At 35.2% G+C, this 23,791-nt stretch overlaps 1 protein-coding gene across 2 annotated transcripts in view; it reads right to left on the bottom strand.

Annotated features, from left to right (window-relative positions):
• The window catches only part of LOC149779963 (lipid scramblase CLPTM1L-like), a 90,150-nt gene that overhangs the window by 44,115 nt on the left and 22,244 nt on the right, over positions 1-23,791 (bottom strand). For both annotated transcript variants that reach the window (XM_089936680.1, XM_089936681.1), the window contains 5 exons: positions 22,221-22,407; positions 18,323-18,447; positions 12,222-12,294; positions 9,047-9,164; positions 8,644-8,738 (listed from right to left, as the gene is read on the bottom strand). In XM_089936680.1, coding sequence (XP_089792806.1) covers positions 8,644-8,738; positions 9,047-9,164; positions 12,222-12,294; positions 18,323-18,447; positions 22,221-22,407 — 598 coding nt within the window. The remainder of the gene's footprint in view (positions 1-8,643; positions 8,739-9,046; positions 9,165-12,221; positions 12,295-18,322; positions 18,448-22,220; positions 22,408-23,791) is intronic.

Consider the following 23,791-nt stretch of genomic DNA (forward strand, 5'->3'; position numbering starts at 1 on the left):
TACTCATGCTATCATGCCAAATGAGTAAAATGAGGTGGTAGGAGTTAGACTGATCCCTGCACATGTCTGCAAAAGTCGGGTTCAACGTACTGGAAGCCTGGGCTGTTATTGATAGAGCCCGTAATATTGAATTTTGGCTCTTCATGAGCCCTAGTATATGGCCTAGGCTGGTCACAATGGAAATAGGCCATCAGTGTGAGCAGCATATCATTATGGTCATCAGTTGGGATGGATTATGGTATATTTGATCCATGTCTGTATGTCTGCTGAAAGAGAGGGAACTTGGCTCTTTGTTAGCTCTGTCCCATTCTGTTGAAGGAGACAAGTTGGACAAAGAACTGGCATGGTAGGGGAGTTCCAAAAATGACAAGTCCTGTGGTGGTGACTTTTGTGCCGGAGCCGTTTCCAATCATGTCAATGGGTAAGATGAATTATCTCCCTTGTTCCCACAAAGATTCACACTGAAGGAAAAAAACACAGCATAAAAGCAGGCGACATCTTCCGTCTGAATTGTATGTTGTTTGTGTTTTGCACATAGTTCTAATCTATAAGATAAAATAGAGCAATATGGATAAAGCTATAGACCTGCACGTGTCTTAAAACACAATGTCCATGCAGAGCTAAATCATTAAACGGGTGACCCAAATTTTGATAAGTCTAATAAAGCAAGGAAGCATACACGTAAAATCTAATGACAATACCACCTGTTTATAAACCCGTGTACCTACACGTGATTTGTGTGGGTGCATGCTATACCATCATGGATAGCAGATGATTTCAATTACAATGCTTACCTGTAGGTAAGGTCAAGAAAGGCCTGTACAAATAGAATCATTGAAGCATGGTATTCCAAGTCTAAAAATACTATGGTAAAAGAACTCACCCTTGTACACAAGAAAGGCCTGTACAGATAGAATCATTGAAGCATGGTATTCCAAGTCTAAAAATACTATGGTAAAAGAACTCACCCTTGTACACAAGAAAGGCCTGTACAGATAGAATCATTGAAGCATGGTATTCCAAGTCTAAAAATACTATGGTAAAAGAACTCACCCTTGTACACAAGAAAGGCCTGTACAGATAGAATCATTGAAGTATCGTATTCCAAGTCTAAAAATACTATGGTAAAAGAACTCACCCTTGCACACAAGAAAGGCCTGTACAGATAGAATCATTGAAGTATGGTATTCCAAGTCTAAAAATACTATGGTAAAAGAACTCACCCTTATACACAAGAAAGGATTATACATATATAAGGAGTTCTTCTAAGCATAAAGACATGCACTCATTTAAATAATATAACCCAAACCTAACTTATGAAGTTGCATAGGATACACATGCTCACTAAATATGATTTAACATTTATGCAGATAAACATGTCTAAAGGGTCGCCTATAGAAACATGCATGCACAGGAGGTGATTGAATAAACCACCATGTACAGAACACTGACCTGTACCTGTCTGACTGACCCGTACTTGTCTGACTGACCTGTACTTATCTGTACTTGTCTGACTGACCTGTACTTGTCTGACTGACCTGTACTTGTCTGTCCAGAATGGAAGAAATACAGAAATGTACCAGAGTGTCTACAATGCACACAAAAAACCTTCACGCAAAAGAAAGTGAGACACCATTATAGAGACGTAAACAGGATGTGCAACAAAAATCTATTGAGGCAATACTTGTAAGGAAAAAGGCAGAGAGACTGCCCGTACAAGTAAATACATTATAGCTGACACCTGGACGCTACAAAAGCCTTGAATAGGAACTTGCCAATGTGTAGCATGATGTCCCACCAAGTCACATTATTCTGACACCAGGCCAACCAGTCCTAACACTAACCTCTTAATACTAAGCGCCAAGCGAGGCAGCTATTAGCACCATTTTTATGAGTCTTTGGTATGACTTGGCCGGGGATTGAACCCAAGACATCCCGCATCTGAGGCAGATGCCCTAACCACTAGGCCACCCGAGTGGTGCTTTATTTTGGCAACTCAATCAAGGTGGCATATTCTTGCCCTGATCATTCTCCCTATTCATTTTTTAAATAGATGAAGTATACTTTCCTTAGAAGTGAAAAAGTCCTCCAACTTGAAGTGGCATATCTTCCATGCAGATTCTGGCTTTTGTGAGGTCTCTTATGATGAGTTGTTGTTGTTGTGGGGTTGAACGCCATTTTTCAGCACTATAGGCTATGCATGGCGGCCAGTATTAATGGTGGAGGAAGAACCCGGGAAAACTCCGGGAAGAACCACTGACCCACGAGAAGCTACTGGCAAGCTTTCTCACATACCCACATTGGCCAAATCCTAGACTCGAACCCACGCAGACAGAGTTGAGATGGCAGTGATCCGTAATGGAGAGCACTTTAGACCACTCGGCCACTTGGGGCCCTTCTTATGATGAGAGCGTACTTCTTGTCACAAGAGGAAGTAATAACTGGGATATTTTTACACTATGCCGCCAAGTCTTATATGTAAGGGGATATCACTCTGCCCAACTGCAAAATAGGTAGGCAGACAACTTTTAGCTCCCTTTAGGTAAAAGTAGCATCAGGGAGGGCTGGATTTGCGACATAGTGGTAGTTCTCCTAAGGTATTATGACTGAGTAATGTATTTGAAGAAAAATTGAAATGTTTTCTTTGATGATTGTAAAAATCAGAAATTTCTACTGGGTACCCATTACTCAGGTACCCAAACAAAGGGAAATTGTAGATTCACACATGCCAACCCCCAAGAGAGGTTTAAGCATAATTTATAACTAATATAAGTGGCAAAAAGCATAATCTGAGCCTGAAAGAGCAATATAAATATTACATGCCATAATAATAGAAAACAGTATGAAAAAACATACCTATTTACTTTATTTAATGTACATTTATTATTGCAACTTACCTGGATCTGCAGTCACAAACTGGCTAAATCCTTATGGATTAGTAGTTAATACAAGAGTATATACACAAAAGAAATGAATACATTATTTATGCATAACACTCACTTTAACTGGTCTACATGTCTACAGTAAAGTGGTTTCCCATTCAAGAATCCCATCTGTTTTCTTGAAATTGTTTCAGGTAAAATTAGTGCAAAAATTACCATATTTACACACACAATCCATTTTTATTAGATTTGTTTTCAGTGTTATTAAATAACAAAGATTTCCTTTATATTTAAAGATTTCAGTGAAACATTTTGTTCATTCATTTTTTGCATGTTAAACTAACCAAGTTTTTGTGATGCCTTTGCCATGGCAAATATATCTGTCTTGGGTTTCCGCTGACGATAAAAAAAAAAAAAGAGTCCAGTAAACAAACATGTGAACAGCAGCTCTGACTTGAACAGCCAATACTAGATCCTGGGCCACAAACTTGAGGCAAAAGTGGCATAAGTTAAACAGGACAGTTATAGTGTGCTTTCTTTTATTTGAATTGTAGTACATATTTAAATGTTATTTTGTCAAATATTTCTTAATCAGTACTTACTGTTGCTTTTGACGAAAGGTACTGACCTAGGAAATGTCATCAGGATATCAAGACAAGAGTCTTCAAGTTGTGAGAAAAATGGTGCACAAACTATGGACAGGCATGAAGTTAGGATGGTCTAGCTTTAAATATCAGAGTTGATTCTTAAATAGGTTGCATGAGAAAGGAGAGAAGTGTCTCCCTTGTATTATTATATAGTACATGTACGACAAGTAAATTGTAAGCAACCATACTAACCCCTGTGATGATGAATAAATGCACAAACAACACGAGCCTCGAACTGTAATCATTATTTTATGTCTCAATCTGAACTTGGAATACTTTTTTTAATGGGTACCCGGTTGTTCATTTTATTACCCAGGTTATTATTAACAGGCGTTACCCAAGTACCCATTGGCATCTTTATTTTATCCACTGAATACTCTAGATAAAAATTAGCTGGTCAATTTGGCATACACAAAAATGTGCACACACATAATCACAGGACACAGGCTTTAAAATCCACGGGATAGTGGAATACAGTTTTGGGGGGCTGACTGTTTAATTTGGGAAATGGGTTAAGAATTTCTTGGCAGCCAGGAAATTTTGTTCCTTTTATCTGAAGATATTCTTTTCAAATAATGTGGCCAGTAGCTTCTCGTGGGTCGGTGGTTCTTCCCTGGGTTTTCCAGGGTTCTTCCTCCACCAGTTATACTGGCCGCCATGTATAGCCTATCTTGTGCTGAAAAAATGGCGTTAAACCCTAGAACAACATTCAAATAATGTAACAGACAGAATTATATTTTTCTATTGTAAATCAGATTAAAAGTATTTTCAAAGCTATTAGGCCAGAATAAAGAAAAACAGTTGCCCTCTTCCTCCCACAAAACTAAATGGTCAGTCCCTAAATAGATGCACTCATAAGAGGCTGATTATACAATTGCTTTGATGCATGATGACTGGGTAGTGTGAACATTTTAACAGATGCTGTACACTTCAGGATCACAAATGATAATATGGTGTTTGCAGAATGCCCCCTTTTCTGCTGTGCTCCAAAAAGTCAAAACTCCATCAACCAGGAGTTCTGAATTTAGTTTCCAAGGGCTTTGCTCATTCTAAAGGCAGTTTATTCTTCCCTGAATCACACTGCGTTTACAGAACCCTTTAAAAGAGAATGTCATTTATACACTATTTCAAATACTGAAATCATGTTTTGTATTTTATTATGGAGTAAAATCCAACTTCAAAAAAATATTTCTGCTGATCATGAATTAGCCAATAATCTTTAATTATGATGGCTTTAAAATGCTCAATCATGGTAATTAAGTGTAATAACTTTTGTTTCATCAACACACATCTCTCTAATTTACCAAACTTAAAATGATTCCATTTAAGGTATTTTACCTATGCAAATTAGCCTATTATTTTCTACCTTAGTATATCTGCAAAGGACTCTTCAGCACGAAAACAATCTTGCTGTTGTCAGTCAATTAAGATATCTGTATAATGGTGGTTTTTTCTCTGACCACTCAAAAATTACCTTTTAATCACCTCAATGTCAATCAACTGTATACTGCCATTAAGCGCAACTGTTTATTGTTTATACAAGTTTCTGGTTACGGGCATAAATCATGGTGTCAGTAACAGTTGCTCTCATCAGAAGATTACTGAAAATCATGTTTTTATAAATACAACCATGTGGATGGGCTGGGAGTAAAAAAATTGTGTATCTTAGTGACACGTGTTCCAGCAGGTATAACAGCAATATATATGATACATTCTTCTGATTCTTAAAATTTGAATAACTCCCAACTCAGACCATGTACTTTCTCTCAGACTCAGTCCACAGGTGACTTTAACTGAGAGGGTTTACTCTGCTGGGAAATGTTGGTCTTATTGTTATTTCTTCTTTTTCATTTCAGAATAACTTAAAACTTTTTAAGTGCCTTATTTAACTCTAAAGACAATACAATTGTAAACTCTTCTTCTATTCAATCTAAAGACAAGGTGACTGTAAACTTATCCTGTCCAATCTAGGTATAGTGAAATTGTAAACTCTTCTTCTATTCAATCTAAAGACAAGGTGATTGTAAACTGTTATCCTGTCCAATCTAGGGATAGTAAAATTGTAAACTGTTTTTCTGTTCAATCTAAAGACAAGGTGACTGTAAACTGTTATCATGTCCGATCTAGGGATAGTGAAATTGTAAACTGTTCTTCTGCTCAACCTAAGGACAAGGTGACTGTAAACTGTTATCTTGTTATATCTAGGGATAGTGAAATTGTAAACTGTTCTTCTGTTCAATCTAAAGACAAGGTGATTGTAAACTGTTATCCTGTCCAATCTAGGGATAGTGAAATTGTAAACTGTTCTTCTGTTCAATCTAAAGACAAGGTGACTGTGAACTGTTATCATGTCTGATCTAGGGATAGTGAAATTGTAAACTGTTCTTCTGTTCAACCTAAAGACAAGGTGACTGTAAACTGTTATCCTGTCTAATCTAGGGATAGTGAAATTGTAAACTGTTCATCTGTTCAACCTAATGACAAGGTTGTACTTTGAATTACAAGTCACTATTAGAGGTTAATGTATTAGCATATATCTAGAAATTTTACAGAAACTATTATTATGACCAGTTTGGTTTTATTGTAGCTGACTGTGAATATGACTAGAGCTGACTAGAGTTGACTAGAGATGTCTAGAGCTATCTGAAGCTGTTTAGAGCTGTCTGGAGTTTCCAGAGTATTTAAGGCTGCGTGCTGTCGATACGTATGTACGTATGTCTGAGCCACGGACGTAGATGTAGCTAATTCAAAAGGGGGCTGTACGCTGTCTGTACGTGTTTATACGTATGACTGTACATGTGGTGGATCCATGAAGGGTGCGAGCGGCCGATAAGAGTGTGGGCCAACCCAAGGAATCGTGCGACTGTACAATGGGTCTAGAAGCAAACGTTTGGTTCAATTGTTCCAATTGGGTGCATTTTTATGTTCATAAGATTATTTTGAATCTCAGTTGTGTTCCAAGAGATTATGCGAATCTCTCTTACAGTTTATGACATTATTTTGAAACACATTTGAATATCATAAGATTATTTTGAATCTTAATCGGAGTCCATACTTGAGATTGTGTGAATCTCTCTTGTAGTGTATAATACTGTTTGAAACGTATCTGCAGTCCATGAGGTTCTTGGATCTGTATTTCATATTGAGTTCATATTCTTGGTTTACTTTCAATGTGTGAATGTTTGTGTAGAGTGAGTGGGTCAATCGTATGTTGAGAGCGTGAGAGAATCATTGTATTTTTACACCATATATTTTTCTTTATTAATTCATTTCATAAATTTCCATCTTTCACACATTGTGTTTGTCTTATTCATTTAGTCCAAAAACCCACTCAGTTTCTATTCTGTGACACTGTTATCATGTCCGATCAAGGGATAGTGAAATTGTGAACTGTTCTTCTGTTCAATCTAAAGACAAGGTGACTGTAAACTGTTATCCTGTCCAATCTAGGGGTAGTGAACAATGCAGTTGTAAAATGATTTTCTACCTATTCTTAGAACAGAGCAAACGTAAAGTGTTCTCCACTCAAGTCTAGAGATGGGGCGATTTGAAACTATTCTTCTATCTGTTCTCCTGTCCAATCAAAAAACAAAATAATTGCAAACTGTTCTATTCTTGAACCAATGGCCTGGGCAACTGTAAAATGTTATTCTGCAATCTAAAGTCAAGGCAACTTAACTGTTCTCCTGTCCAATCAAAAGACAATGCAACTGTAAACTGTTCTTCTGTCCATTCTAAGGAAAGGGGAAATGTAAACTATTCTATCCAATTTAAGGACAGGGCAACTGTAAACTTCTCCTTTTCAATCAATGGACACAGCAATTATAAACTAACTGGTCAAAGTATCTGAAAAAAATCAAAGCCACTTCGGCAAGAAAATCAGTTCAAATAAACAGCTATTACTTAAGTTTTGTTAGTGCACTACAATAACTTTCTGAAAACATTGCACACAAGAAACTCTGACAAAAAAATATATCTCATATTGGACTTGTTTTTGAATAAATGCATACAATCTGAAGAAGTTTTTGCTCATAATTTTTATATAAATACCGATTTGCTAAAATGATTTAGTGTACCAGTGCTCTGGTGGTCTATTGGTTTGAGTGTGTCAGGATAATGTGACTGGGTGGGACATCATGCTACATGTCTGCAGAATGATGCCCGGTGGTAGACATCACTGTAAACTGTTACACTGCAGACATCATAGTGATACGACTGAAAAATTGTTAAAGCATAGTCAAAAATCCAAATCACGCACACACTTACAGACATGTAGTGTACCAAAGACTCTTAAGCAACAGCTATACACCTCAGCTGTTGTTCCTGTCTGAGTAGCTCTGATGTTTTCAAACACTGACAGTTACAGTGGACTGACATGTAAAGACAAAGGTGTTAAGTATTATGCATGGTCAAGACATAGGAAGACAAGACTGAATTAGAACTATGTGATGCTATTGATACATACTGACAAACCCTTACTAATAAGAAATAATATGAAGAAATTGACAATCTAACATTCCCTATAATGCATTACAATTAGGCATGTAACATTCCCTATAATGCATTACAATTAGGCTTGTAACATTCCCTATAATGCATTACAATTAGGCATGTAACATTCCCTATAATGCATTACAATTAGGCATGTAACATTCCCTATAATGCATTACAATTAGGTATGTAACATTCCCTATAATGTATTACAATCAGGCATGTAACATTAGTGTAACATTCCCTTTAATGTATTACAATTAGGCATGTAACATTAGTGTTACATTCCCTTTAATGTATTACAATTAGGCATATAACATTAGTGTAACATTCCCTTTAATGTATTAAAATTGGGCATGTAACATTAGTGTAACATTCCCTATAATGTATTATAATTAGGCATGTAACATTAATGTAACATTCCCTATAATGTATTACAATTAGGCACGTAACATTAGTGTTTACGTTCGGTGCTTTACCACACAGAAACACAAGAAAGTTATTTTGTGCCAAGGCAACTGGTCAGATGGTAGGATTCGGACCCCCACTATTTCAGTCATAAGTCCAGCATGCTAACCACTAAGCCACAGCAATAACAATAATGCAATAATGATGTTACTTACATGAAAAGCAGCAACCATAAATGTCAGCATCAAGAAGTAAAAATTAGTATCGGCAAATATTCCTTTGATTTCATCCGTATCTTTTTCAGTAAAACCTACAAAAGATTTTGGAACAGTGTTATAAGTCCTTAATACTAAATAACAGTTTAAGGTCCTTAAGATCAATGTACCCTTGGGTTTTGTTTTTAAGAACCATGATTACTAAAACAGTCCTTAAGATCAATGTACCCTTGGGTTTTGTTTTTAAGAACCATGATTACTAAAACAGTCCTTAAGATCAATGTACCTTTGGGTTTTGTTTTTAAGAACCATGATTACTAAAACACATAAAATGCTATATGATTATTACTGCTAAAAAGTACTACACACAGACAGACAAATATCTTGGACAAAAACATCTTACCTAGGTCATGAAGCTTTCCAAATGACTCCATCGTGTTGAGCCACATCCTTAGTTTCCCTATGGTGATAGGTGAATAGGTTATTGTCAATGGAAGTTCCTTGGTTTTCTCTGTAATTGGCTGAAAACATGACAATGAATTATTTTTAAAATCAGATTTTTCTGCAAGTGCACATTACATATAAAATTAAGAAAAAAGTAAATTAATATTTCCAAAAGAAATATGAAGAAGGCAGTGTTCACAGTTACATATTTTTTTAAAAAAAACTAAAAGCTACAATCAAATTAGATATGTAATTGTAAGAACAGAACAGCTTATCAGAAAATTCTACAAGGAGAAGGGTAATACTACATGGAGATGTATTCAAAAGACTAACCATGATAACTTCAAAATAAATGCACAAAATCCAAGGTTTAATTCAAACAAGAGTGTTGTCTTGCAGGGATTCATACTCTACCGGCAAGAAGAATGTCCAAAACTTCAATATATGACTATTTCTTCCTTTTAGCTGTTGAGTGCTGAAACCATCTCAAATTCTTTAGCAATAACAATTCTCAGATCAGCTGCACTGGTGGACATAGTGGATGCAAGATCTGCACTATTTTCATTCAGGAAGAAGCAGACATCATTATAATTCTTTTGGAGAAATCCCCATTTCATAATGATCATCCATTTAGGGAGAAGTGACATCAAGATTTTTAAAAAGGATTCCTAGAAGCCATATTGCATGTATGATGAGTAGTGAAAATATTTTTATTACAGTCATTATGGCAGCCATATTTGACCTCTGATTTTTATCATTTTCATTTAGAATCAATTAGATATCATAAGAAGTCTATTGGTGAAAACCCCATGTTGATATAGCCATCCACTTGGGAGGAATAGCAATAATATTTTCATGACACCCAATATGGTGCCATACAGATGATTAGTCCTTTTCATTTAGGACCAACCAGACACAAGTTTTGGAACCTGTGACATGTGTCATGTAATTTGGATTTGCAGAAGTTAGCACATTTTGAGGAAATTCAAGATGCAAACATGAACGTTTATTTATTGCCATTCTTATTACTAGCTAAAGACATGATGTTTCTGTCCTGTCACTTGCATGCTCACTGTTGGAAGGACCCAGCCACCCCACCTATGTACATGACCTAGCTTCTATTGCTAACCAAACACTGTATCAAAAAAGTTAAACAGGAAAAAAATTGCAATGTAATTGCTGTGTGACAGTCCATTTAGCCAGCAGAAATAAGACTTCATCGTCTTGGCTTATTGGCTCTGAGACTCTTAGATTTCTACCAAAACCATCAGTTCCATTTTTTCTCGAATTTAGTGGTTTGACTGACTTGTAAAATGGTACTTATCTGATAAATATGCAATAGCCCTTGGCCTCAGTATGCTTTTCTATGTTATTTGTATAGTCCCTAGAGAGCACTGGTTATATTCTGAACCATTATATTTGTGAAAAGTTACAAATATTTCTCCTAAATAACTGTTTAAATGATCAGAATGATATTTTTTACATTCCTTCTCTCACGTTTGTTGTGGACATTGTGAATATCACATTTATTCATTGGTTTGTTTGAATGTTTCATTTTTGACTCAGTGAATTCATCTACATCCTTAACTTTATCATCTCTAATTTCAAAACTGTATATTTGGTTTATTCAAACAAATAAAATAAGTTGAAAGCTAAAGCATCAGCTACATGAGAGTACATTGTTAATTTACAATCAAAGTAGTTTCTAATAAACAATACTATTTTTAGATGCAATATAGAAAAATACTGCATGATTCTGACAATGTAAAGTTAATGGAGAAAATAAATGAGCATATAATAATTATCATATACTGTATATATGGTTAACACCAAAAAGGGGATATGACTTTGGACTGTAAGGCCACTTACGCCTGTGATCAATGATCTGGCTAACATCTACTAAAAAGCTCAACCAAAATGGTGGCATAATTCGGGACTAAAAGGTTAACTGATGCAGAGATTGCTGTCCTGGTGACATCTTCTTAAAACCTAAATGCGAGAGCAAATGACTAAATAAAGGAATTCAGCACCAAACTTAAATAAAAGCAATGGAAATCTATTTGCTGCATTTTCCAAACTGACTGGAACATGTTTATTGTGCCATAAAAGTTTCCATTTTGTATGAAAAAAGTTTAAGCTTATGACTGTTACCAATGGTAGCATAAATGCAAATTACATTTCCAATATTTTCAAACAACAGATATCTGGCAATCAGGTTAACTGAAGATGGGGTATCTTGCAAAGATGTTTGTTAAATGTTTTAATTTGTTCAAACTTTCATTTCCCTATGAACTGCTCCAGTGGCCCAGTGGTTAGAGCATCCGCCTTGGATGCGGGAGTTCCCAGGTTTGAACTGTGGCCAAGTCATACCAAAGACTTATAAAAATGGTACTTGCAGCTGCCTTGCTAGGTGTGCTGCACTAAAAGGTTACTGTTAGGACTGGTCAGCCTGGTGTCAGAATAATGTGACTGGGTGGGATATCATGCTACCTGTCTGCATCATGATGCCCCAGTGCTAGACATCACTATAAACTGCCACATTGCAGACATCATAGCGATATGACTGAAAAATTGTTAAAGCTACGTTAAAAATCCAAATCACACACATTTCCCTAAGAACAGCTTCATCATAAAAATTTGCTGGCATCTTTTTAATCCACATTTGAGACCACCTGCATGAGATACAACCAAGCTGTAGCAAAAATGTAATTATCAAAAATATTTAATATGCCTCAATAATTCCTGTTAAGTTCTGGAATAACTAGAAACATGGGGCAATAACTTTTTTGTCAGAAAATGGTAACAACCAAAACTGACCAACATATTCTTAATGTCAAAATGAAATGATGTCCATGAGAGATGTGATGTGATGTGACATGAATATATAGAACAGGTAGATATGGGTTACAATATATGCCCCCTGCCACATACAGGATGGGAGTTTACAAATGGATAGATTTAAAATGAAAAACATTCAAAATTTAAGATTAGAAGATAAAACTTCTTTTGTTCTTGTTGCATCTAAGTTAGTAAAAAAAGATTGCAATTATAACAGTTATAGAGAGTGTCTCCAAATTTTTGTCTTGGAAATTTTTTCCAGCATTATTGTTTGATGACCTTATATGTTTGCTTACTTGGAGATCCTTGACTCTGAAGCTGAGTTGATCAATGTACACAATAGGCAGATAATCGCCATCTGGAGAATTCCTAGGAAAGAAAAAAAAAACTGTCATCAAAAGAAATGTTGAACTTAAAATGATTGTTCTTTTGTAAATTCAAACAAGTGACCCAAGTGGGCCTAAAATTGCTCACCTAGTAAAATAACTTAACAGTGGACCATTTCATTAAGCAGGCCTACATACTGTAACTGTATTGTTAGCAACTAAGTTTAGAAAAACTATCTTCCAAACTTTGTATCATGTTGATTTTACCTGCTTTATCCTGACAAATATTCTTTTTAAAGATAAAAAGCCTAATGATCATGCAGTCTCTTGCTCATAACTAAAGACATCCAAGATAATTAAAACTGAACACATAAAACAAATTTGGTAGATAACGGACAAGAAAGTCTCTAGACATAGAAGGGGAACAACTCGGTCAATCATTGCAACGTATCTCATTAATATGCACAGATCACTCTTATTAAAGATCCATCTACAACAATGATAATGTAAACTTTAGGTAGAGCAAAGTCTGACTGGAATTTGGTCTCTTGAGGGCAGCTAGCTTGGTCAATCAGATACAAGATTACATCAATAATATGTGTATAAGACTATTTGACAAGTCAGATCAAAATATGTTAAAATATACAGTTGCTAGATTATTGATTAGCTCAGTCAGTTACAGTACAGTTCAAGAGATTTTTCAGAATTAGGTGTCAATGGGGGGTGGGAGAGAGTGGAGAGGATTAAGAAAGAAAACCTTCACCATCTATCCATTGGTCCTGACTGGAATCATCATGGATGACCTACATAGAGTGGTCATGGGGACATGGTCTCTATCAAATGAGAGTGGTTTACTATGACCCAAGCAAGTATGCTTGTTAGAGGTTGAGAGAAAGACAGACAGACAGAGACATAGAATTATCTACATCATTATCAGCTGATGATAAACATTTCCTACTGAAGTTCTAATACAGATAATGTAATAGACATAGTACCACATCAAATTTTAGATAATATTAAATAATGGTATGCCTCAAAAACATTTTTTCATTTAGAAAAGTTTGATCTACTTCTTTTGCAGTAAGTGTATGCTTATACTTTATTCAAAGAAATCTAAACAAACTTCTTCATTGACTTGATGAGAGGTGCATCTTGAACAGGGTAAATTTATCTTGCTGTTTAAACATGAAAAGTAATCCTCTGAAATATGAACAATTAAATTCCAGATCACAGTTGCTTCTATTTAAAATAATAAAAAACAGAAAACACTGAATTTATATGCAAACCATGTGTTTAGTCCTTAAGCAGTAATGACCCAGTCACAAGGCTAAATATACATGTACACTGCTATGAACTAGTTCAATTCGGACTCCATGTGTACAGTTAATTTATAGAGCTTTATTGTTCCTTAAGGCTGGTGTGTGTGTGTGTGTGTGTGTTATAAAAAAAGGACACTATACCATTCATTTTCCTACTTAAACAAAATTTTTCTTGGGATAAATGAATCAACAAAAAAATATCCCAGTGAGAAAGAACAATCTAGCCCCATAAATTAATTGGCCAGTACCTTACAATACACATGCATTCAGAGTTGTGTACAAGTATATTCAGCCTCATGGCTGGGTTGTAACATGGTTTGCATTTAAGCATCAGTTCAGTTTTATTTTGTATTTTGGAAATAAAGGAAGTTGTTTTCTGGAATTTAATTGTTCATATCCCAGATGATTACTTTTTAAGTCTGATCAGATTTTTTTGAATGAAGTAAAAGATTAAACATACTGTAAAAGAAGATGATCAACCTTAATATACAGACTATGCAAGACTTTTGAAATTATTTTTGTATTGTCCAAATATATGATCAAAATAAAGATCACATGAGTCTTATGATGGTATGCGGAAATCCCTCATGAAGTCTCAGTCTTTCAATAGATGGTCTTCATTTCTTGGCTGTTCAAATGTCAATCAGTAATGCTGACCAACCCCTCCATGTTGGAGTTTCTATCAGCATGCCAAAAGAGGCAAAGTGGTGACTTGTAAGTATTTATGGCTCTGTAGCAGAGCAAAAGTGGAGGAGATTCAGTCAACCACTGTGACACATGGGGTTTTGAAAATTCAAGTGAGCTGTACTGTAGATGCAAGGTCACATCATTAATATGCTAGAGCTTCACTCAAAATCATGCTAGACTAAAATCTTGATGACATAAGCCAGGCATGTGCAACTTCCTCCTGGGCATGGGCCAGATAGGTGACTTTTAAAGCCACACCCTATGATGCAAAAAAGTAGAGAAAGCCTTACTCTAGGTATGATAAAGCCACACCCTATGATGCAAATAAGTAGAGAAAGCCTTACTGTGGGTATGATAAAGCCACACCCTATGATGCAAATAAGTAGAGAAAGCCTTACTGAGGGTATGATAAAGCCACACCCTATGATGCAAATAAGTAGAGAAAGCCTTACTGTGGGTATGATAAAGCCACACCCTATGATGCAAATAAGTAGAGAAAGCCTTACTGTGGGTATGATAAAGCCACACCCTATGATGCAAGTAAGTAGAGAAAGCCTTACTGAGGGTATGATAAAGCCACACCCTATGATGCAAATAAGTAGAGAAAGCCTTTCTGTGGGTATGATAAAGCCACACTCTATGATGCAAATAAATAGAGAAAGCCTTACTGTGGGTATGATAAAGCCACACTCTATGATGCAAATAAGTAGAGAAAGCCTTACTGAGGGTATGATAAAGCCACGCCCTATGATGCAAATAAGTAGAGAAAGCCTTACTGTGGATATGATAAAGCCACACCCTATGATGCAAATAAGTAGAGAAAGCCTTACTGTGGGTATGATAAAGCCACACCCTATGATGCAAATAAGTAGAGAAGGCTTTACTGTGGGTATGATAAAGCCACACCCTATGATTCAAATAAGTAGAGAAAGCCTTACTGTGGGTATGATAAAGCCACACCCTATGATGCAAATAAGTAGAGAAAGCCTTACTGTGGGTATGATAAAGCCACACTCTATGATGCAAATAAGTAGAGAAAGCCTTACTGTGGGTATGATAAAGCCACACTCTATGATGCAAATAAGTAGAGAAAGCCTTACTGTGGGTATGATAAAGCCACACTCTATGATGCAAATAAGTAGAGAAAGCCTTACTGTGGGTATGATAAAGCCACACCCTATGATGCAAATAAGTAGAGAAAAGCCTTACTGTGGGTATGATCTGCTTGCAGGCTGTAGTTTGCATGTCTGACATAAGCCTATTTACCAAGTTTTTTGAACTCCAATGAAAAATAGTCTCAAGAGTGGTAAAAAAAACCTTGATCAATCAATGCAAGATCGCCTTCGAAATAAGCATAATCTTACTCATAATAAGCATATTATATATCTCGAAGATATTAAAACCATTTAACTAGTTACAGAGAAGTGTTGATAAGTTCAATCATTCAAATGCAAAATCACCCCCTTTATTATGCATGGATCTTATTCATAACCATAGTCATCAAAGATCTTCCTGATTTAAGCCTACTTACCAAGTTTGACCAAAACAGGATCAGAAACAGTTGAACAGGTTTAGCCAACCACATGCAAGATGACCTTAATATGTAGGACTCCTGCCCATTTTCAAACTCATTCAAGATTTATAAGTTATAAGCCAATAATCCAAGTTTGATCACCACTGGATCAAAATTATGACATAGTCAGTGGTCAGCCAGTTCAATGCAATATCACCCCATTAATGACTGGACCGCACTCATTATTAAGACTATCCAAGATCGTTATGCTATAAGCATGTATTCCAAGTGTGATCAAAACCAGATCACCAATATGGTTTTAAGAGTGGTAACATGCTCATCTGATCTGACATGCAAGATTTATTAAAAGTAACAGACATAGATCAAGTGCATTAATGAATATACACACTAAAAATTTGCATGGATCTCACTTACTATTGAACTCGTCCAAAATTCTGGTATTATATGGATGACATGTCTTTTGTCCATAAAAAAGGAAAGACTTCACAAGTGAAGTGTGAAACATTGTATCACCATGAGTGTCAAAACTTTAAATATTGACCTGTGACATTGACCTTGCAAATAATGTACAAGTATGTCAAGTTTTATCTTTTATCTCAAGCAACTCTCAAGTTCAAGTGCAGAAGTGTGACAGACATCCTAAACTCTTGACCAGTGACCTGGACCTTCAAGACAGGATAACAAAAATGGTATGTAATATACCTTCTATCAATCATATACAAGTACACCAAGTTTCATGCATTTACTTTTTCTCCATTGGTTCTAAAGTTACAGAGTAAAACAGAAGTGTAGCAGAAAACTTAAAATATTGCATGTTGCTCTCGATCTGGAGTATACATCCTGAATGTGCTCATGACCTGGAGTATACATTTCCAACGTGCTCATGACCTGGAGTATACATTTCCAATCTGCTACTGACCTGGAGTATACATTTCCAATGTGCTACTGACCTGGAGCATATATTCCCAATGTGCTCTTGACATGGAACATATATCCTAACACGCAACTGACCTGGAGTATACATTTCCAATGTGCTACTGACCTGGAGTATACATTTCCAATGTGCTACTGACCTGGAGTATACATTTCCAATGTGCTACTGACCTGGAGTATACATTTCCAATGTGCTCCTGACCTGGAGTATACATTTCCAATGTGCTACTGACCCGAAGCATATATTCCCAATGTGCTCTTGACATGGAACATATATCCTAACACGCAACTGACCTGGAGTATACATTTCCAAAGTGCTACTGACCTGGAGTATACATTTCCAATGTGCTACTGACCTGAAGTATACATTTCCAATGTGCTACTGACCTGGAGTATACATTTCCAATGTGCTACTGACCTGGAGTATACATTTCTAATGTGCTACTGACCTGGAGCATATATTCCCAATGTGCTCTTGACATGGAACATATATCCTAACACGCAACTGACTTGGAGTATACATTTCCAATGTGCTACTGACCTGGAGTATACATTTCCAATGTGCTACTGACCTGGAGTATACATTTCCAATGTGCTACTGACCTGGAGCATATATTCCCAATGTGCTCTTGACATGGAACATATATCCTAACACGCAACTGACCTGGAGCATACATCCTCAATGTGCTACTGACCTGGAGCATATATTCCCAATTCAGTCTTGACATGGAGCATACATCCCACTGTGATATTGACAAGGAGGATATATTCCCAATGTGCTACTGAAGCATACATCCTCAATGTGGTAAATCATAAACCTTTTAATGATGATATATAAGGAAAGCAAGACTCATCCATTTCAAAAAGATTTTTAAGTTATAGACCATAAAGGTAATATGATAAAAAACTTGAAACTCTGACCCTTAACCTTAAAGACTGGACCATCTTAGTGGTACAGTACACATGTTAAGTGACGATACCAAGTTTCATCTGTTTATCTAAAAACAGCTTTAAAGTACAGTGTGGAATGGAAATAGTGACACAGATTAATGCACAGAGATGAAGGATACTGTGTCCCACTTTTCAGGAAGAGGCGGGAAACAATTACACCAGTTACACAGGATTCATGATCATGCCAACATAACAGAAGTACCATATGCTCACTCACAAGTTGAGCTTAACTTTAAACTGCAGAGACCCAAATCTGCCATCACATAATGTGCCAGTATATCTGGGTCTCTGTAATTTGCAAGGAGTAATTTGTAGAATGACACTAAATCTACTGGTGCATAATGCAGTAACAGATAAGGGCCTATGTTGTTTGCGGCAGGATTTGACTTATATACAAGTATATATGGTATATACTGGGAGTAATTCTAGCAAGGTACTACTTGAAAGAAATATAGTTACTGTCATGATTTGACTTATATACTAGTATATATGGTATATACTGGGACTAATTATAGCAAGGTACTACTAGAAAGAAATAAAGTTACTGTCAGGACTTGACTTATATATTAGTATACATGGTATATACTGGGAGTAATCATAGCAAGGTACTACTAGAAAGAAATACAATTACTGTCAGGTGATTATACCTTAGAAGTTTGTATATTTCTCCCATCAGGGCATTTCTATCAAATGCTATGTTATCTTCAAGGACATTGACCACTACCTTGGATCTCCAGTGTGATATTGGCACCCCTTTGCTTACAACATTTGCCTGTAAGGAGATGAAAGAAAAAACATTATGATTAGCGCTTTGAGTATAAAATAAAGTTAGAAAGTTTCTCTCAAGAAAGCAACTGCATTTTATGTGCCACTACAGAAATAAAGTTCAGTTTAGTAATACACCAGTCCTGATTTCTAGCCCTCACAAAAACTGCATAATTAGCACCCAAAACTGTATTTGTATTTGCTACCAAAAAAACAGATAGGAAGTAACTTGCATCATTCAGTATTAGTTCTTATGTTTTGTTTTCTCCAACAGACCCTCATACCCTTTATTTACAGTATCAACTAAAAACAAGTATGGTATCTCTCTAAAGATAAGCCAGAGGAATTGTATGGTGGCGGAAGGGATTTATCATTTAATAAGGCTTTCTTAGATATAAATTTGCATATATTATGGATAAACTTGTCATGAGGCATTGGCTTGTTAGTACTACCTCACAAATCCAGCCCTCAAAGGCTAAAATATTTTAGCCTCAAAACTAAAAGACATCTGATCCTCCTGGTGGCAGTTACAGTGATCTCCCTTTGATACCAGGATTGGCACCAAATCCCATTGTGACATGAAGGTATGTACCAAGGGCTCCTAATTATGTGAAGCTGGCAAAGTGATGATGCTGAAGAGTCAGATACTTTGTCATTGATGAAAGGAAAAACAGAAGAGTTGGAAATTTATACAGAGAGTATACTTCACTAAGAAAATGCAACTCCTCCAACATCCTTTATGGTAAAATAAAATTCCAAAATTTTGTTGGGATTTTGCAGAAAGTCTGTAGAAAGCATGCTACTCTGCACAAGCAGAAGAACTGAAGAATTCACAGGACTTGGTGTCAATCCTGGTATGAAGGGGAGATCACTATGTCACATAGGAAGGCAGATAACTTTTAGTTTTGAAGTTAAAAGGTTTTAGCCTGAGAGGGCTGGATTGTAAGGCAGCAGCAGTTTCATATGGTATTATGATTGGGTATCATATTTGATGAAGAAACTGGATAATGAAATGTACTAAATTATCATGATGCCATTAATTTATGTACAAGTTTAAAACACATGGTATCCAAACATGCCAACCCCTGGCAAGGAAAAAGTGCAATCCGGGTCGACAAAAAGAGTAATCCAAGCAAAAAAAAGAGTAATCCACATAGAACATAATAAACTTCAATGAGCATATGTTACAAAATGATTTATTTACCCTTTCTAGTCTATTAACATCAATTACTGCTTCAAATTTTCATATATAGCACTTTGAGCTTTAAAAAGCAACAGTCTCTCATATTGCATTTCAAAACACTTAGTAACAGCTGAGATTATTAATGTTTTGTACACCAGTAGAAAACCAAGTTCTGAGTTACAAAGTCTGGATCTGAATTCAGTTTTATTTTTGTTAACAATACTGAATAATCTCTCACAGTCAGCATTAGAATGGTAAAGAACCAATATTCCTTTCATAACCTTACAAAAAAGAGGAAATGTATATCTTCCAGTTATTGGATTGTTTAGATGGGAAATAAAGTGCCATTGCACATCAACTCTGTCCGGATGAAGTACATTGTCAGGTAGAATGCCAACTTGATACTTCAGGGGGTTCTCCTAATTTATCAGCAACCTTTCCTACTGCAAAGTGCATAATATGATGGTGACAACCTGATATGTACACTGATGGAGACATTTTTCACAATATAGTATGCAACTCCATTATGAATTCCAGTCATCACTGATGCATTATCAACTGAAAACCCCATACAGTTCTGCCAACTTATGTTTATTCAAAGCATTATCAAGCAAATAAAAAATGTTTTCTCCAGTGGAATATTCTGTTAATTCTGGTGATGAAAGGAGAGCACTCTGACTTTGTCTTTTTTTGTTGTCAAAGTCTCTTAGACAGACTGGGTACAACTTTTTGTCATCATAATCATGATCCTGTCTGTTACAATACTAAACGGCCCAATTTTCATAGCTTTGCAATTTTAAGCGAATTATCTTCTGCTAAACACGTAACAATATTAGATAAATTTGTTCTTGCAGATACATATTTTCTGCAATTTTGGAATCAGAAAACAGCCATTTTAACAAAGAACCAACATAGTCGTTTACTGCTGGGGTAGTCCGTGTTCTACTAAGAACTCAGTAAATAATGCCTCTACATTTATTAGTTCTGCTTTAAAAAAGAAGTTACAAGTTACCTTAGTATTGGAGTTTGTAAAATGAGCTAATTCAAGGTTTCTTTGTTTTACCGTCATGACCAATATTAAAATCCTTTCCACACAGCCTGCAGTGGGCATGAAGATGCCCTAGAATGGAACGCTGTATTATGTAATTCATGTATTCACCTTTGAATTGCCTTTTCATCTTTTTCTAATCCATTTGTGAAATTATCTGAAAAACATTTTTGCTCTAACACATGCATCTACTAGAATAAATCTGATTTGACTTTTAGTGCCAAATACCTACAGACTGGTTCTGTATCAGATATGAATTAGAACTAAACATCTTCAAGGAAAGAGTGAAAACTAGAAAACCAGTTTATTCTCTCCTAACTAAGCCATACAGCTGCTATAAAAAGAAACCTAGGTCAAAAGTTTGAAAGTAAAACCAGCATGATTCTTGGAAAGAGGGCAGATGCTATAAATAGAACATAATACTGTTAGGAAAGTGCATGCAAGGACAGACAAGTGTACTCTTATGTCGTAGTTATGTAGAAGCCATCTTTTCTAGAATACAGTCTGAAAGATCAATGGTATGTTAATAAAAATAAGAAAACAAATTATAAATATTTTGGGGAGGGGGACATATTGAAAACACATAATCTGAACACATTTAAAAGTAAGGCATAATTCAGTGGAAAAAGCGTAATGATTACGCCAAAAGCAGAAGTGTTGGCATGTATGGGTACCCCCAGGAAGGATGAAAACCAGACTCCAGGCTTCATATGCTGTCTATGACATTTAGTATGCTGAGGCTACAGGTCAAGAATAAAGCAGTGGATTTCATAAGTTTCACAAAATAATAAAATACTTTGGCTACAGTTACATTAGAAAATTAATCTTCATTGGATATATTTTAATGATTTTGGTTTGAAATTTAAAACTGAAAAGAAATAATACCACAGCTAAAACATACCATGACATTAAAAAAACAAATTCTATACATATCTATAACTTACAACACACATTGCCATATCATAATGCAACTGAACCAAACTTTTTTTTCATCAAAAAATGAGAAAGAAAACAAAATATAATCTCCAATAAAGAAAAAGACCTTCCCCATTAAATATGTCAAATTATCAGTGTCTTTTGATTTCTGTTGGCAATGAAAAATCTGCCTCTCTCTGTGCAAGAAATTCGGTTACAAGCACATTGTTTGGACATTCAATAACTTGAATTTGATCATAGGAGGGAAGAAAAAATCCCACCTCTGATTTACACTTCTTTATTTAAGAACACTGATTTGGGTTATGTCATGAATATATTCCAAAGGGAAGTAACTCATACAGTATTTCCATTGGCAATTTTAAAGCATTTACCAGACTTTCTTATTCCAAAATTCTGGAAATATCCAGTCAGACTCACAACATTCAGGACCTTTAACTCAATGGCATGCAAATTTTTAATGAGACAGATTTACTCTAAGTATCATATTGTATTCTGCGCTTTTTAAGTTGAACTCGAGTTAAGCATCTAAAAGTTTATAGAATGTACTTTTCTGTTCAAAGAAACTGCATGCTACACATCAGCTATCAAACTGTGAAATATAAATAACACTTACAGAATCTTTCTTTTCTCCCAGCAGATTAAATGTTTCTGACTGTGGTAATGCGTATGATGTTATTGGTGATGATTCAAATGATGAATATTTTGTGACAAATGGATCTTCCCCTCTTGGATGCACAAAAACATGGAGAAAAAGAGTTCCATTTTTTCGAGTCTTCATGGGTATGGACACATTGAAGGTCCTGAAAAACAAATACATATACCTATAATTAAGACATACCATAAGAAATGTATCACTAGTCCTATGATCTTGTACTGTGATAATATAATTATAAAGATGGAGCATACTTTGCCATTCCACAGCTACAATGTAAACCTTGCTGCACATAAAAACTTTTGAATTTTTGCAATATTTAATAATTTTCTCAAAAATACATTTAATTTTTTTATCAATTCAGTTCAATTCAAATGTTGTTCCTAATTTTATTTATCTATCTATCTATCTATATATATATAAATATATATATATATATATATATATATATATATATATATATATATATATATATATATATATATCAGTAATTCACCCTACAACTACAATTACCCCTTTATTCAAAAGCACAGAATATCAGTAATTCACCCAACAACTACAATTACCCCTTTATTCAAAAGCACAGACCCTCCTTGCTTACAGTCTTATTCTTTTAAACAACAGTGTACTCTTGATGTTTAAAAAGTGCAACTCCCATTAAATATTAAAAAAAACAACACAATGGAGAGTATGTAACTTGTGTAGCTTGCTTTGACAAAGTATAGCAAACTCCTCAACAGCTTACCTGAGATGCAGACCAGATGAGAAAAGAACTGAAACTTTCATACCAGTTAAATTCACAATGCTAATATGTTTATCTCTTGAATCAAACAATCTCAGTTCAAATTCTAATTTAAAAATCATTATAAAAAAGTTTTGAGCTTAAATCTTTTGAACAAAATGAAATTTGATCTGCAACTGCTGTCTAAAAATTCATGTCTTAATTTTAGAAAACTTTATTTACCTCAATTTACCTATTTACCTAAATTTATTTACGTCATTTAATTTACTTTCTTTGTGGCTAGGTATACTCTACATTTTCTAGCCTACAAGTTATCTATCTATATAATAATTTTCACTTATTTTTTCATTTAGGTAATATTGATTTCTGCAATAAAAATAAACAATTATTTTGGAAAATTAAATGGCAAGTATCAGTCGACACTCTACATTGACTTAAATGAATGCTGGGAAACAGATGTCATCCAAGATGAACTGAAGCAAGAATCACTATCACTTCAAGTACTATATGGTACTTTCTCTGTATCAACTGGGGAAAAATAACTGAAAATTTATAAACACACTGATCAAGATATTTTATGTTTATATTTTAATCAAATCTGAAAAACTATATTGTCAGTTTCTGATGAGTAAATTTTTAATAAAATCTCTTGAAATCTAAATTAGGAGCAGCTAATGTTCAGTTAATGTACAAATAGTAAACAAGAACTGTGAGAACAGAAAGGACATGAATTGTTTTCATAAGGTCATACAAAACAAAGTTTTTTCATTCAAGATTTCATATTATGCCA

This window comes from Sinohyriopsis cumingii, chromosome 16, assembly GCF_028554795.1.
Source record: "Sinohyriopsis cumingii isolate HCF-2022 chromosome 16, ASM2855479v2, whole genome shotgun sequence".
In the NCBI taxonomy this organism is placed as follows: domain Eukaryota; kingdom Metazoa; phylum Mollusca; class Bivalvia; order Unionida; family Unionidae; genus Sinohyriopsis; species Sinohyriopsis cumingii.